Source organism: Pholis gunnellus, assembly GCF_910591455.1.
Source record: "Pholis gunnellus genome assembly, chromosome: 7".
NCBI lineage: Eukaryota > Metazoa > Chordata > Actinopteri > Perciformes > Pholidae > Pholis > Pholis gunnellus.
Genome location: NC_136533.1, coordinates 10,639,565 through 10,656,815, shown reverse-complemented (window position 1 = coordinate 10,656,815; position 17,251 = coordinate 10,639,565). Strand labels below are relative to the sequence as shown.

At 43.3% G+C, this 17,251-nt stretch overlaps 1 protein-coding gene across 1 annotated transcript in view; it reads right to left on the bottom strand.

The window, feature by feature from the left end:
- Nucleotides 1-8,430: 8,430 nt before the first annotated feature.
- The window catches only part of syt7a (synaptotagmin VIIa), a gene marked incomplete at both ends in the record, with an annotated part of 60,789 nt that continues 51,968 nt past the window's right edge, over nt 8,431-17,251 (bottom strand). The window contains 6 exons of the mRNA XM_079162425.1: nt 8,431-8,535; nt 9,294-9,493; nt 10,107-10,221; nt 10,565-10,734; nt 11,442-11,709; nt 13,376-13,478. Of these exons, the coding sequence (XP_079018551.1) occupies nt 8,431-8,535; nt 9,294-9,493; nt 10,107-10,221; nt 10,565-10,734; nt 11,442-11,709; nt 13,376-13,478 (961 nt within the window). The remainder of the gene's footprint in view (nt 8,536-9,293; nt 9,494-10,106; nt 10,222-10,564; nt 10,735-11,441; nt 11,710-13,375; nt 13,479-17,251) is intronic.

Genomic DNA, 17,251 nt, shown 5'->3' with positions numbered 1-17,251 from the left:
ATAATAATCCACTACAAATGCACATATCCCACTACTTTTTTTGTGTGTGTAGTTGGTCCAATCTTTAAGGCTATTCTCTTTCTCTTGCTACAAACAGGGCGGCAGTGAAACCACCACAACATAGTTGTTGATTTGAGTCACAGGTCTGTGCTTTATATCTGAATATGGCTGCTTTGTGTTTCTGTGTGCTAAGCTGGCAGCTGCCCGTCTCCTCGGATATTGTATAGAGAGGAGTCTCAAAGTACAACATCGTAAAGAGAGGATGTAACATGAAGGTATGAACAGGGACGAGGATGCTCTTTTTTTGTGCTAAATCATTCTCTGGTCCACAGAGCTCTGCAGGAAAAACAAGGTAATGTGGAGTTGTTGACTAATGGAGAGTTGCTAATGGACAAAAAAAAAATCACAGATAGATGAGGAAGCATGGATTACTGGTAAATTAGACTCCGGTGGTGTATGCATTACTAGCTGAACGGGAAAGTAAATGAGAAATTGAGCAGAGGAAGTGGAAATCTATACTTGGTGGAGGATTAAGATGAAGCGTTGTAATGAAGAAGCAGAGTGGACATGAGGAGACACAGAGGGAGAGAGAGAGAGAGAGAGAGAGGGAGAAAGAGAGAGAGAGAGGGCATCTGCCAGCTTCAGCCAACAGTCATCCTGCACTTAAACACACACACTGCGTCACATGACAAACTACATCAAAGGGGGAGGGAGGAGGGAGGCACTGCACAAAGAGCACTAGCACTACCATGGACGGACACGCACCTAACACACACATACACACGCGCACACACACGCACGCACGCACACACACACACTACTACACAGGGTCCCAGTCTGCGTTCCACTGCACTCTCCTGGCTGCCAGAACCTCGCTGTGTCTCGTCAAGAAAAAACAACAAACGAACCGATTAACAAACAAACGGACGAAAAGAAGAAACAACACACACTTTGGATCCCACTGGCAATAATAAAAAAATAAACCAGAAACGAAACCTAGGATATAAAAAGAGCCAGTGGCACCGGGTTTTACAGAAAGCATTTTCTCAATGACTGGCTTTTGAACAGCTCTACGCTTTTTCTTTTAGTCTACCAAGTATATACTATTAACCTTACCAGGCAGCTAAAATCTATACAGTACTGTCATTTTTCATATATTTATAGATATTTATACACTATACAAAGTTGGCAAAAATACATAAATAAATACATTAAATTAGATTGTACACATCACAATTGTGTGTTTTTAAGTTAGAGCACTCTTTGTTGAAGAGGTGAGCCATGGCAAGTTGAGAAAGGAGGTGAAGAAACAGGAGTGTTACCCTCGACATCCCGCAACGCAAAAGAGTCACCATCAGACTCGGTAAGTAATATTTGTGTATGGCGTTAAATAAGTGTATTGCTTATTACCTACCTGATTACAAATGTCCACATTATGGCAGGAGTTAGAGGATGCTCTAACCGAATCACAAAGTCTATTTACAACCAGCGAGGAAAGAAAAACACACGTATTCTGAGGGATCTGGATTTAGGGAAAATAGTCCGAATTTATTTTCAGTGCATCGAGAAATGACATATTGTGTGTGTGTGTGTTTGTGTGTGTGTGTATTTCCTGACTCGTGGGACTCCCTCTAAAGGATGGGATTACAAATGAAGGCAGGACTGTATCCACTGTCCTTCCTGCAGAAAGCTGCTGGGAGTATCTGCTGTACCATATCATGTCCATGGCGGAGACGGTGCTAAAAGTAAAATGAAACGGATAAGCTTCATCCTTGCACTGTACACATACCCAGCCAGATACATAAGGCTGTGGCATATGGAAAATAGGAAAGTAGGCGTACAGACACCTGCAGTGAAAATAACTGGAGTACAGCCCTGTGCTTTTTTTTTTTGGGATGCAGCAGTGGGCTGAATATGTCTGTTGAGAAGGCACAGGGCACATTTTGGACATTTGGAAAGATCTTAATCTCCTTCACTTATTTTGAATCATTAAATACCTTTATTTCCACTATACGTCTGATGGCGGTTTATAGCACTAATCCTGGGTTTCTCTTGCTGGAGTTTGAGATTTCTGACAGACATCTCTAAACAGGAGACAAGCATCTTATGTGGCGAGTTCATGGCAGTGCTTAAATCATGAGTCTAACCCCCCAAAAAAAGAGGCTGAATCACTAACCCCTTTACAGGGTCAGATGGATGATGTACGTCCCTCTACTTGGAATCTACTCCCTCCTCCATACATGCCTGTCCTCCATGTATGGCCTTCAGCAGAGCAATAATGACTCTAAATTCAATGAGGAAGGCATCATCAGTGTCAGTACAGGGCCAATCCCGTCTAACACAATGGCATTACAGTAAATCCCCAAGCCTATAAGCAGACAGGGTGAGATGTGATGCCAAGCGACCGGGGCAGACTGACTCCACGGGGAGGAGAACAGTCTTCTCACACAGCCACGGAGCGCTCCATTTTTGTAACAAAAATACAAAGATGTTTTGTTGCAAGAATAACACAGGCTACAATTTGTGCCACATATCGCTCAGTCCACATCCTCAAAATGTGGAGGGGGGCGGGTAAAAGGTTTGTGGCAGTGTTGCTACAGCGGGCCTGGGATGTTTTGGGTATCACTCCTTCCCTTTGTTTCTCTTGCCCCGACCTCACAGCACCTCCAACAAAAATACAGCGGACATCAAAAGCCCTTATTCAAGAAGGGCAGGTATAATCAGCTTCAGCATCATCAACATCACCACTGTTATTCATCAATATCATTGTTTTCTTCATCATTTCAAGTGACAAATGAACAACAAATGTTAATTTTCACCAACGATATTTACATAAAGTTTCCAAAAACAGAAGGATTTTTCTTACCACGTTTTTATAAAGAAATAACACCTAGCACACACACACACATACACACTGACCAACAGTCAAATGTGAACAGAAAGAAAAAAATATATTATTACTCGTTATTGTTTTTCATATTAATTTTGTTACCATTCAAATAATGCTTACTTGAACCCTGATTGGGAGAAGTCACATTGGTTTTCACCAGATGCTTAAAACAATTGAAAGGGTGAGTTAGGGGAGGCGAGGTCCGTCTGCGCAGGGCGAGACTCACACACGGACTGAGCAGGAAAAAAAACAAAGGTGACCCAGAAGACTTCTGGGCTGACTCAGCCGTCGTAATATGATTCAGCAGAATAAAACAACTGCTGTCCCTCCAGGATGAGATTACTACAGCCAGACCCCCCCCCACACACACACACACACACATAAAGTTCTCCAAGACATAAGCACAGTGAAGCTTTAATTTAATATTGCACAAACTACAGCAAAGCAGGCACCGTTCCAATAGAGTGAGTCACTGACGCTCATCTTTAAGAAAGCCATATCCATCAAGGAAAACTAGTGTCACAGTATAGGAAACGGGCCGAGAGTACGACAAGGACAAACAATATCAGGCTCAGGAATATATATCTTGCTAATCCCTTGGCAAACAGGTGTGACCCCTTCAGCCAATAAAGCTTTCAGTTATTTAGAAAGTAAACAGAGAAGGCGAGGCTGCAGGTGACAATGATACATTTGGGGGCGGACACAACCATTCCCTTCATAAACGTCTTCTCCCTCACTTCATCCAGCTGCTGTCGACAGCTAGCAGCCTTCTGAGGCTGCACTCGAGTTTTAAGCTAATTGCTAATGTCACGATGGCAATATGCTGATGTTTAGTGGGTATAATGTTTACCATGGCTGTGACAAATTGTTAAAGGCAGTGCTTAAAGTTCACGAAATTTTGCAGAAACTTGAAAAGAGAAATTACAAAGCGTTTCCCACACCCTACGGATTAAAAAACGAAATAAAGAGGAATCTAATAAACTGGGTTAAGTTTAAAGAGCAACTTAAGCTGCTTCTATTTCAGTGGCAACGTTGTGGGCAGTGTTGGCTGCGTCTGTCTTCTTGATTTAAACCGCAGTAATTATCAAAACCTTGCACCAACCGGTTCGCTTCGCCAGGGAACGAAACACTGACGACAGACAGAGAAGAGTCTGAACACAAGGAGAGCGAGTACACTGAGTGGAGTTAGTCTGACAAAGTCTCAACTGGGAGCATCTGCAACACCGCCATGCTGTATTCATGAGCTCAGGATTCTTAAAGGTCGGTCCTGACAGTGTTGGTGCAACAGAACGCAATACGTTTAAGAGGCGTGAGACAGGTGGCAGTATAATAAAACTGGGATTTGGAAATTGCTCTCTCCTTTCTACGGTTTGGCTCTGAGCCCACCATCCATTTTAATGGTGCTGCTGTTTGACTGCTGGCGGTGGGAGAACATAAGGTTTGAGACTTCTGGTTATTTCAAGGAAAGTACAAAAAGTACTTTCTGGATACTCTGTGATGGATCATATGCCACTGTGTTTTTTTATGTTTGTAATTCTGCTCCTGTTAATCACTTTGTGACTAATGTCTGAACTTATACTTAAAAAGAAATACTGGTTTGCAGAAGTAAATCCTTTTTTAAACTAAAGACAATATTACAATCACATTTGAGTATTTTGTTCTCGCCATTTTTAGAGATAATGGTCAATTTTGTGACCAAGAGCATGAGTCACTAAATCTCTTTTAATGTAGATAAGATAAATGTGAATTAAATCTGCATATGTAGAGCATGAACGTAGTCAGTTCTTCCTGTAACTAAAATGTTCTTTAACAGCTCAAAATACATAAATATTGTTTTATCAGCTCGACACTTCATGACTTTGAACTCTTTGGGACCCCAAACAATGAAGAAGTAAAGTCAATGTTACTCATGGGTAATAAAATGACATGAAGAAACACATTTTTCTAGCATTTTACTTTCACATTTAGTTTAGGAACCTCCTGCCTTTGCCCAAATGTCACTAATTATTTGATGACTGTGCCATTTGACCTTTTAAAATTGGAATTGCTTTTAAGAAGTCTGTATTCCAAAGCACTCAGTGCGTTTAAAAACCCTGCAGCCCTCCAGGCTACCTTGGAGGATCAGCCACATCACTCTGTGCCTCATGTTACTAAAAATAAAGCCACATCCTCCGGTTTGCCGGGTCATTGATGACTGAGCTTTGTGAACCCTCGTAGCATACCAATTTATCACTCCTTGAGCTACATATCGTCTTGGTGAAAGGAAATGGCAGCGGCATTGTGTCGACTCATCACCTGCACACCTGCACATTCAAACCACGTTTTGGTTTTCACGGCTTCACACAGCGATCGCCTCATGATTATTTATCTTGTTTTGACTCAGGAGCCTTTATCCCTGTCCATCATCCTCATGCTCATTAATGAGCACGCTCCACAGTTTTGTTTTTATTCTTAGCGAGTATTACCTCTGCAAACAGCGGATCCCTCAGGTCCAAGAAAGCAGATATTGCTCCTTTCTGACCACCTAATGGGAGTGTAATGTGCTGTGACACTGCAGGCAGCGGCTGTCAAAACAGTGGACCCTGTTCAACGGCTGGCCAATTGTTCTGAAGGGTGCTGGACTGGATCAGTGCATCACAGCAGCCAGCACTGAGTCTCGCACGACACACACTGCCCAGAACACATTCACAGCACACAGTGTGCTGCCCAGACCGGCTTAAAGAGAGACACCAGACGAGGACTAACCTGGTGCAGATTAGACTTCAATTACATACTCTTTCAAGTGCTCAAGATATCATCATCATAAATCAAAACAAGCACAAAAGCATAAAGACACTATCAGTTCTTTGCGTGATAAGAGAAAATAAAACCCACTGCAGGGCCTTCAGTGTTTTAGGCATGGTTTTTAATGGGGCCAGAGTTAGTAGGAACTACATTAACGGAGGCAGTGATGCTTTGACTAAAAAACTAACTAATTACATTTGCATGCTAAGTCAGTCAAACATGAGAGATGTTTGAAAGGTTGATGCTCATTTAGACATAAAAACTAAGCCGCTCCAGTAAAGAAACAAATCCTAAAAAGCTGACAATGATTACGCTTCACAGGACTTTACGAATGTGAAAACACAGATTGTTACTGTAGAGTGTACACTAAGAAAGAGTAGACGTCTGTGTGAGCAGCTCTTAATGGCCGACGGTATTCATGTCGCTGCTTTGTGACTGTTTTATTTACGTTACAGAAATATCGAGCTGAGCTGAATGTGCCTGACAAGCAGGGCAGCTACCAGTTCACTCTGTGGTGCTCTCAAGCACTCAGGGAAGAGATAATGTCTAATCTGCTTCTACAGTATCTCACAGCGGCAGATCAGACCATCGTCTAATATCACACCCACCGTCTGTGATACACAGTCATTCATAGTTTCTGGAGACAACAACAAAAACTCAGAGAAAGCCTTGTTATCTCATTTTTCTTTCAGGGTTAAATGCACATCTGCCTCACTGTTTCCAGACACGCACCGATTGTACAGCATTATGGACGCATGCGGGAGCATCCAGACCCTTCGTTAGAGCTCTGACCATGCTCGCTGTCGATCAACACATTGTGTAATAGCTGTGTTGTGTTGGCCGGGCCTCCGTGTGACAAGCAGACAAGCCTAACATTGCAGACACTATAGCAGCCTGCCACCAGGAGTCTGGAAGCAGACACAAACACACACACACACACACACACACACACACACACACACACACACAGGTACACCGAGAAGGGAAAAAAAGAGGAACAAAAGGAGGAGGATGAGAGCCCTACATCCATCCTCTGTGTCCTCCACTTCATCTCCAAACCCTGAAATCACAGAGCAGACGTCTCCTCTCCCCAACTGCTGCTCACCCTTTCAGATACTCCTCCCTTTATTTTCACCAGTACTGTAATCATCATCAAAACTGTCATCATCATTATTATTGTTATTACATTTTCAAAAAGTGCAGATAGAACTTTCCTGTGCCCTTGTTCAGAAGGCAGGGCAGTAAAGGAGGATGGGGGAAACAATGGCAGTAAGAAGAGCAAGAAGAGCGCAAGATGAGAAAGAGAAAAGAGAAGATTTCTGCCGAGTCTGAATTTTGTTGCTCCTGTGAACACACACACACACGCACACATACATAACCAGGCACATATTAGCGCAGCACACCTACAGTCGAAATCGGTGGAGATCGACTCCCATCAGCACGAGACAACAGCACAGGGCAGCACGAAGAACTCAGAGCATCAATAAAGAGACAGAAGTGTGCACGCACAAACGAATGCATGTGCACAAACGTTTTGCTTCTGTTTTCATCTTAAAATTGGAAGAAGATTTTAAATTGGTTTCCTCAGTTGGTGATGCTGTGAAAAATGACATCATCGTATCATGGGGGGGACTTTTTGTTTTGTTTTTGTTTGTTTTTTTTCATCTTCTTTTTTCTCTCTCCATGTCAGGGCTTTGTCTGGAAAAATCAGGAGCGATCCATTTCACAAGTTTATTGTATTCCTGCTTTCCCAGTTTCAGAAAGTTTTTTTCATTTTAATCTCTATTTTTGTTGGAGCTACAGCACAGCACCCACAGCACACAGACGATAAGGGTGGGGGTCCAGAAAGGGTCGGATACACTAATATTGCGCCAGAGGAAGAGAGAGAGGGAACAATACGGGGGGAAAAAAGAGATAAAGAAGAGCATAGAGAGGAAAAAGGAGGAGGGAGGAAAGAGACAGCAGTATCAACAATTCCATCTAGAGTTCAGCTGGTTTCATCAGTATTGATTGCTTTCCACAACTTCAGCTGAACATTAAACCACTTTTGAGTAAAAGGAGAGAGGACTGAAATGGGGAGAGGATATTGTACACTTGAGACAGATGACAAGGAGACAAATAAAGTGACAGGAGAGATGGGAAACAGCAGACAGACTTTGGATAAGATACCGTGTATTAGGCATGTATGGGGGGGAGTTCTGCCAATCTGTTTACCTCATATATTAACATATATATATGTACATATTGTACATACTGTATAGTATTGAGTACCTGGAATAGTCATACAATAGGATTATATGAGAATAGATCGTTACTTAAGATTCTCTGTGATCCCACGGGACTGGCACCTTAAATGGGTCGAGTGGCTGCAGTGCAGTTCAGAACCATAGGGGTCGACAAAGAAACGGAATATCGGGACGCCACAGGCAAAGTGCATAAGGACAGACAGACATACAGACAGGGGGTCAGAAACAGGGGGACCATTGGCAAAGTGGTGAGACACAGAAAACTAAGACACGGCTGTATGAAGAAGAGGGAACAGAAGAAGTGAGAAGAGTCGGAGAGAAATAGAGATCTTGAAGAAAAAAGAAAAAAAAAGAGTTTAAAGGTTTAATAGAGCAGATGGCTAATTGTACCCGTGTTTCGCAGCCTGGCAGCAAGTCAGTCTTGTGCATAAGGACGGGAGTGGGAGGAGGGAAGGGAGGAGGGGGGAGCAGGAGACGGGAAGGGGCCATGGAGGAAGCTGGGCGGTGCGATCAGGCCTTGAGAGCGTGCCACTGGGCGACGTTAGTACGCGGCCGAGCGAGCATGTCTTTCCAGTGCTTCACCTCCGCTGGTCCACTCTTCCACGATAGGTAGATCTGAGAGAGGGGGAGAAGAGAAGGGATGACAATGTAGACGAAATAATCTATAACCCTTTTCAGATATAGAGTACATGACATTGTTGTTTTGTCATTCAGATGTGTCATTTACACTAACGGTCGCCTTTATTCAGACATGACAGCATCTTTTCTGAAAGAGCCGCGGTGTTTGGGCGATATCTGGCATCAGGTACGCGAGAAGAAACGTGGTCTCGGTTCTCTCACAGGCTGCATCACTTATAGGTATTAAAATACATTTTGCTGTTGAGGCCTTAATCAATGAAGCCTATTTCTGCTATGCTGAAACTCCCTGGAGTCTCCGCTGGTTGCCTGGCAACTACTATAGAGCCAGACCAGAGCCGGGCTAGCTGTCTCCTCCTGCTTTTAGTCTTCATGCTAAGCTAAGCTAACCGTCTGCTGGCTGTAGCTTCATGTTTAATTGCCAGACATGAGAGTGGTATCAATCTTCTCATCTAACTCTATCTGCTAATATTTGTATTTACTAAAATGTCAAACTACGCTTTAAAATAGAGGAACTGGTTAGCACCACGACATCCAACGGTGAAGCTAATGTTGTTCCTGGACCGTTTCTCCTCATTGATTAGTTTGTTCACCGCTGGTGAAAAATGTATGTGTTGACCAACTTCAGTGGCGACCACTTCCTGTCTGAAAGTCTCTTCACTCAGTTTGCCGTCACTTTCACGGCTTATATGTTGTAACCTAAGGCCACAGCGCAAGGCGTACTATAAAAGGGTTACCTTGCCGATAACGTCGTTGCGGCTTAGCCTGTCCTTGTCCATGACGGTGATGATGATGGTGGTCTCCCTCAGCACATGGGCGGGCACTTCGAAGGGGAAGGACTCGTTGAAAATGGGGTTCAGACAGCGCTTCATTGTCACCGTCTTCTTCTTCTCTACACGCTTATCCTTGTGCATCAGCCACACCTTCACATATGGATCTGCAATGTGGCCGCAAAAAAACAGCAGTTTGCATGAGAGCGAGGGTGAAGATGCTCTGGGAAGGTGAATTTTAGAGTCAGGATGGCAATTACCCTCTTAATTGTTTAAGTCAGGGAAGGAAGCAGGGAAGCAGATACCTAGTTTGAGCTCAAGGTCAACTTATCCCCTGAGCTAGGAAACATACAAATGAGGAAGTATTTATGGAAATAGGGCCTGGGATTTCAATTCTGGTGTATTATCATATTCTGTGACACGAGCATACACCGCTCCTGCTACTGCACGAAGCAGTAATTTTACAAATATATGCCACATAAGGCAATTCACATTGAGACTTGATGCTTTAAAGACTAGCACCAGACTGAGCTGACACAGATTTGGCTGGGCAGATCCTCATAGATATCTAGAAAGAGAGGGAGCAGGAAGGATACAGGGAAAGGGAGAGGTGCAGCTATCTACGGTGCGACCCAGCTTAGAAGCTAGAAGGCAACTGTCTTCTGCTGGACGGGTCAGCAAATGTTTGAATGTGGATATGGAGCTTCCAATGTCAGGAGAGGGGTTTCAGACGGGTAAACAAGGGTTAAAAAGAAGAAAAAAAAGGCTAAACAAACATACCTGAGGTGCCCCCGATATCCATGGCTTTGAGATTTCGCGCTTTGATAATGTTCACAGTGATGGTGTTGGCTGTGGGATTATAGCAGAGAGACAGCAGCAGGTCTCCTCGTCTCCCCTGAGGAACACACACACACACACACACACACACACACGACGACGTATGAATCTCCCAGTCTGATATCAGATTTCATCAGGGAACATCAAACTCCAGATTACTCACTCGCTCGTTGTGCAATCTTACATCACTGCTCTAACCCCTTGTGCCAAACACAGATGCTAAACACAGTGACCAGGCTGGCATAGCTGAGCCCGTTGCTCACCCTGAAATTACGTCAATCAAGCTCACATGCTGAGAGCACTCAACAAATGGCGTTGCACTTTTAATAAACCTGTAACATCTGAATGAAAACACTGGATGTGTCATCGTTCGGCCTGATGGCCACCCCGCCCTCTCTTACACTGCCATCACTGCAGGGCTTGAGCTCCTTCCAGAAGGTCTTTATCTGGCCCAGTTCCACCTTGTTAAGGGGGATTGACACCTCTCCAATGGGGTCATTCCTGCTGAAGCGGTCGTAGTCCAACACCTGAAGGTATAGAGTGCGCTCTCTCACTTTCTCGTAAGGGAAGCCTAAAACAGAGACAGAATCAGAGGGAAGTTACAGAGGATGAAAAACATATTCTTGACGGCACAGAGAGAGCAGTGTAATCTGCACCGTGCTAACAGGGAGGAATTTGGCAAAGGCCAAAGTACATTTCAAAAACTGCAGGAACAGCCAGCTCTCTCTCTCTCTCTTAAATGACTGAGAGGGATCATTACACTCAAGTCACAAAGAACTATCTCATTCATGTTTCAAGAGCACTGGCTATTTTCTAATTTTAGAACCGTTTACACATTATTTTGGCTATTTTACTATCCGAACACATTGGTCATAATGAAACAACTTGCGATCATACAGAGGTGAGACACTCCTTCACTCTGGAGGCTGCTACGTAACATCTGCATTTTGCAGAGTTAAATGCAGATGTTAAGTGTTAAGTAAATATAACAACTGTGTTCGAATTTCCCACCTTGTTTGGAAATTTTCACCAACTCCCACAATGCTCTTTCTGGGTTACGACCTGTGTCGTTTCCAATGGAACAATGTTACAAACTTGGGTTTGTGAGCCTGTGATTTGAGCAACGCATCTCTTCTTAAAGGAGAAGATCGATACCACTCTCATATTTGTACGTTAAATATAAATATGAATAGAAAAATATGTAATAAAAACAGTTATTTTATATATATATATATATAACAGTTCTTTGATACGTAGCTGAGTGGAAACAACACAGACCCTCAAACAGGAAGGTTTCGTTCCAGTGGGGATTGAGGTTCTTCCTCTTGACCTTGGTCTCCAGCTTGTGCTTTTTGTCGGGCAGCAGGTAGATTTTGACGAAGGGATCGGAGGTGCCGGAGAAGTCTTTGGCCGGGAGCTCCTGGCCCCTGAGAAGTTTGACGGTGAGGGTCGTGTTCTGGAAGCTGTAGCCTATGCTGAACTGGATCCTGCCCAGCTTCTCACTGATTGGCCCTTCACCGTCATCATCCTCCGACCCTGGGGACAGCTGCCGGGGCCACAAATGCAGTCAAATAAATAGAAATACTTGCAACAGCAGCAGCAGCAGCAGCAGCCACTCATCACACGGATAGTTCAGTCCAAGGACACACACACTTTCTCTCACACAAGCACACGCACACAGACCGTGACAGAGAGAAGCCGTGATGGGAGGAGATTTTAGAGCTGCATTTCTATCATGGCGTACTCAAGCAGCTGCTCAAAGGTCTGACATTAAGAAGACTGAGAGAGTTTAATTTCCTTTCTAATGTTCTTAAGAGGCAGGAGGCGCTCAGATTAAAGATAGAGGAGCTTTAGACCACCCATTCTCCCTCACAGCCACTCTGACTGCTTTATCACTGCTGTGCACTAAAAGGCCACTATCTGATAGAAGGCAGCGGACAGAGAGAGAGAGAGAGAGAGAGAGAGAGAGAGAGAGAGAGAGAGAGAGAGAGAGAGAGAGAGAGAGAGACAAACAGAAAGAGTAGGAGAGAGAGAGAGCATTGCATTAGGGGCAAGGCGAGAACTAAAGCACAGCTCAAGGTTAGCATTCTGCACTTGAAGCTAAGCTCCACTTCTTTTCTCCCCGTGGCTCCACCTTCTGTCGCTGTCCTTTATTGTTTTCTCCCTCTGCAACAATAGCATTGATTTGGAATGAAGCATTTGAGGACTTTGAGGGAGTTCATAAAGAACACTTTGTGCAAGTGTCTCCACTAATACTTTGGAAAAGACCAGCCGGGTCGTTTGGTTTGCAGGCAAACTCTTTCTCGGAGCATTACCTGAAATTGTTGATTTCAGTGCCTTGGGTTAGAGCTCAAATTTCAAAGTGGAAAAGACTCACTTGCTCAGCTTTTCTCGGTATGGGTTTTAGAACTGACAGGCATGAGCAAATGTGAAATATTCCAAGTCTAATTTACGAAACAGTGTGAGTTACCTTGGATAGCTTGTCTTGCTTGATTGCCGCTGTAGGAACTGTCTGTGTTTTTTTTTTCTCATATTATGGTACTCTTATTACTACGTGCAGCTTTAAATCAACCTCTGGCATGGAGGATGATTCTGCAACACGAGTCCTGCCTACAGCCAGTACTGCCAAAATAGTACATGCATATACCATTTCATTCCAAAACCATGGGCATCAATATGATTTTTCGACTCTTCTGGTTTGAATATTTCCACATGATTTTTTAAGCTGTTTCCATACAGCTTCAGGAGCATTAATGATGCCGGGCACTGATTTTGGTGGATATGGCCTGGCTCACAGTTTGCATTCTGATTCATCACCAAAGATGTTGGATGGGGTTTGCAGGCTAGTTGACTTCAAACTGGAATTGTCATCTCAAGGTCAGTTTACTCATCAAAAGGAGAGTACTACTGTGAAAACAGCTGTATAATACCATCTGTGCTTTTGGACGAAGCTTTCTAAACTCTAAGACAACACTATGAAACATACTCAGGACTAAAAATCAGAATATATTGGCCTCTTTTGCTTTAATTCGTTTTTATCGGCTCAATTGGTTCAGTAGGAAACAATGTCCTTAATGTCACAGACAGGGTAGGACAGGCTATCATTATGTTCAGTTATTGGCTATTAACGGGACGTATTGGCAATTAAATAATACATAATAATATACTCCTCAGCATAGGGTGGATGTGTGTGGTGAGATACCAGTTCTTACCATCACCATGTCTCCTGTAAGGGAGTTGGCCAGGTCAGTTACGGAGGAGCGGCCGTCAGCATCAGGGGGTTGGCCCTTGGGACTGTTCGCTGGCTTGTTGCCCCTGTAGGCAGAAACACGGGTTGAAAACGGCGAGGACACGTGCTGAGAAGCTAACTCGTCTCCAGAAAGAGAGAATGTCTGAGCACACAGGGAGTCCAACCTCCACCTGTTTGGCGCTTGAGGACCGCCTATCTGAAACGACCAATTGAGTACAAATATGCTTTGGATAGATGTCACTTCAAAGTAGATTGTGCTTTCTCTAGCTATCATCAGCGAAGCCAAATCAAATCTGCCAAAGATTCCACAGATTAACGGCGGGCGCTAGAACTGAGGGCATTTGATGTGGGTGAGTTGTGTTTGATGAAACTTGGAATCTGAGATGACTATACATATGTCCAGTGTGGCAAACATCCATATCTCTAACAAGAAAGTTACCTCCACCAAGTAAACAAACACATTTTCAGACAGAACACAAAACAGAACCACTAAATTTGAAATTGATAGAAACCAATCCATGAACTCCAAAAAGTTCATGATTAACCTTATTTACTCTACAGACATTAACGGGACACACATGTATAATGACATGTATAGCAACATAACGTCACTATAAATACAATAGACAGACATGTATAGCAACATGTAGAGGACCAGACGTTTAACAGGGCAGATGTGGAACAGTTGTGTAAAGTGTGTGTGCGTGCATATGTGTGTGTTAAAATCTCTCAGTTATTAAGAATATGCATCATCAACACAAAATATAAATAAAAGCACAAAAGAGAGAACAGAGATCTCCCATGGCATAGGTACAAATGTTAATAGATGTTAAGTTTAGTTGAAAACATAACGTTAAAGTGGGACAAACATTCTGGGAGAAGAAACCTCTATGTTCATACATCATGAAAACAAGAAGAATCACAAAGTGTAAAGAAAAAAAATTAGCAAAAGAAGAAAAAGTAAAAGAGAATAAATATTATGAGATTAAAGAAAGAATGAAAAAAAGAGAGTAGAAGAGAGAGATAAATGTGACGGTCCTGGCCAATGTAATGTGAGACATTGGACACACAGCACTCCATAGATGACTGGTCAAGGCACATGGAGAGGCTGCACACTGAAACACTGTTGGGCAATAAACAAACAGTAAATAGAGAAGAAAAACAAGAACAGACAGAGAAAGAGAAACGAAATGAGCAGACTCAGAGAGGACGCGGAAGTTGCAGACACACACACTGAACAGAAATCATAAAGACTGTAGATAAGATAAAAGGTTCAACAAGGAAAGTAAGAAATAGAAAAGCAAGCTGAAATTGTTTATCTGTATTAGAAGAGATAGAAAGTATTAATAGCATGAACAGTGAGGTTACGAAAACCAAAACCAAAGAGAGAGTGAGATTGTTACAAACACCAGCACATTAGAGAGAAAAACAGAGCTGCAAGAAAAGATAGGGAATGAAGGAAGGAAAGCCTGGAAACACAAGAGAGGCTTAGTTTGGTCAGTCTGATAAGTATCAAAGAATAAGAGACAAAAATAAAGAGCTATGCACAGACAATATATCTAACAGGAGACAAAGGGTCGGACATGACAAAGGGAGAAAAAGAGCACACAGAAGAAAAGAAAAAGACAATAAATACAATTGATCACCAGGAAAAGGAGAGCAAGAACCATCGTTCTACGTGGAGAGCTCAAAATAAACAATAGATGAGATATAGTATGAAAGAGAAATAAGGCTTAGATATACCATTAAAAAATATAATATCATTGAAAACACAAAAAGGGACAAATAGTAAGAACATAGGAAATGCACATTTAGAGTGTCACAAAAGAGGGCGTTTAACTACATATTATAGAAGGTAACTTTACATCTAACCTGATTTTCAACCTTTAAGCAACACTCTAAAATTGTGGACTGGGGACACAAGGGCCAAAGCACAAACTGGCATTGGCTACATGTGCATATACAATATATGCAAGTAGTTGTCACTCACAGAGAGTGAAGGCAATGCCTTGGACTGGCAGGAAACAAGGAGCCCACAGAAAGTCTGTCTGTCTGGCCAGCAATCTCTGTCGAGCTTTTCACTGAGAGAATGTACTTTTTGTTTTGTTTTGAGCGTTGTAAACTGTAAATTTGGATGAGAATTGATGTTGAATGTAATAATGTGTACATTTTTGCTGAAGACAAGGACAGAACCGGGGGGGGAAATATTCTGACAAATAAGACAGACGGAAAAAGCAAGCAAACAAGACAAGCAAACAGACAATCACTTCAACCAGCAAAGGAACCAGAGCGAGACGGGGGGGAAGGAGGGATGTTAACCATTTCGAGACGGGAAGGGAATATTCATCAATTGGCGTTAGTCGGATTAGTTGCCAAGGGAGGTAATTGCATTTTCAGGAGACTATTTTGTCTTTGCACAAACTCTAAACTGCAGGCAATGAGTTTGCGAGGCAAGGAAAAGGCTGGGTAAAATATCAGCTCAAAAGAGCTCTATAAAGCATGGAGAGAGACTTCGGGGTTTGAAGTAAAGCAGGGCACCTCCCTCCTCCTCCACCTCCCAACTATCGATGGGGGAGTGAACGTCTTCAATTATTCATTCTCCTTCATGCTTCATTCAGGGGTTCAGTGCATTCTCAGGTAAGAGCTAGTGCATCCAGGGGAATGGCCTTTCTACCAGCCCTGCTCTACAACACCTGAGGTGGACCTCCGCTCCAGCGCTGCCTCCGGGCTGTTTAAACAAAGCAGCTGGAAATGCGGATTTTTTGCAAAAAAAATTAATGTACTTCCTCCAGATCAAACAGTATTATCATGAAGGTTGGTTTCAGTTTATTTCATTTCTATTAAAAGGAATATTAATTGTGGCAGATGGTAATACTACAACTGCAACATTTTGGTGCCAATGCTTTTTCTGTCCCACCCCTTGGGGGTTGATAATGGAAGTTGACGCTTTAGAGCCTGCAGTTGTCTACAGTATCCAGTGGGAGGCAGAGTGGACTCGAGTTTAGATCAGATTCTCCCACAGTTAAGGACCAGAAATTGGGCTGTTGGCATAGCAACGGCTCTAGAAACAGAGACCATACATTTGAGGGTTTGGGGTGTGCGTGACAAGAGGTAGTTGGGAGTGGACGCAGGGAAAGGGTGTGTTTAGAGGGGCACAGCAAACAGGCAAACACACTGAGAACAAAGAAGATAAGGTTTAGGATATATGACAGGTACGGGTGAGAACCTCGCAGACACACACATGAACAGACATATGGAGGCAGGCGGGGCCACTTTGGGTTTCACCGTCCTGTGATACTATCCTGTTTTGTTACCTGACCGAGGGCCAGCAGCTCGAAGAGAGGGGGAGGGGGGGAAAGACTCCACTTCTAGGCTGGAGAGAGACGCGAGAAAGAAAGCCCAACCCAGCCCTCTTTTCTTTTTTTTTTCCCCCACCCTTCTGCAAACATGTCACAGTCAAACAAACATGCTCGCCTGAAACCATGAAGTGATGTATTTTTAAAGCCTATGCTCAATTTCATAGTCGCCCACTAGATCTATCATTCTTCAGAGGCCACAGCATACTTTCCAGGATCATACATAGTCAAAGCCACAGCAGTGAAGCATGGCGCTGCTTACATAACTCATCATCCACATGAAACACATGTACATTCACACTAGAGTCAGTCATTCCTGCTGCTTCACTTCTCAGGCTAGGACCAAAGATTCTGCTGCCACATATAAATATGGATGCGTTCCCTGTTACCTAATTACTTCCTGCATGTTGGAACTGGAAATTAGTCTAAAATAGCATCGTTTACTGGAATCCCATTTCAGGAAGAAGCAACAGGGGAGGTGC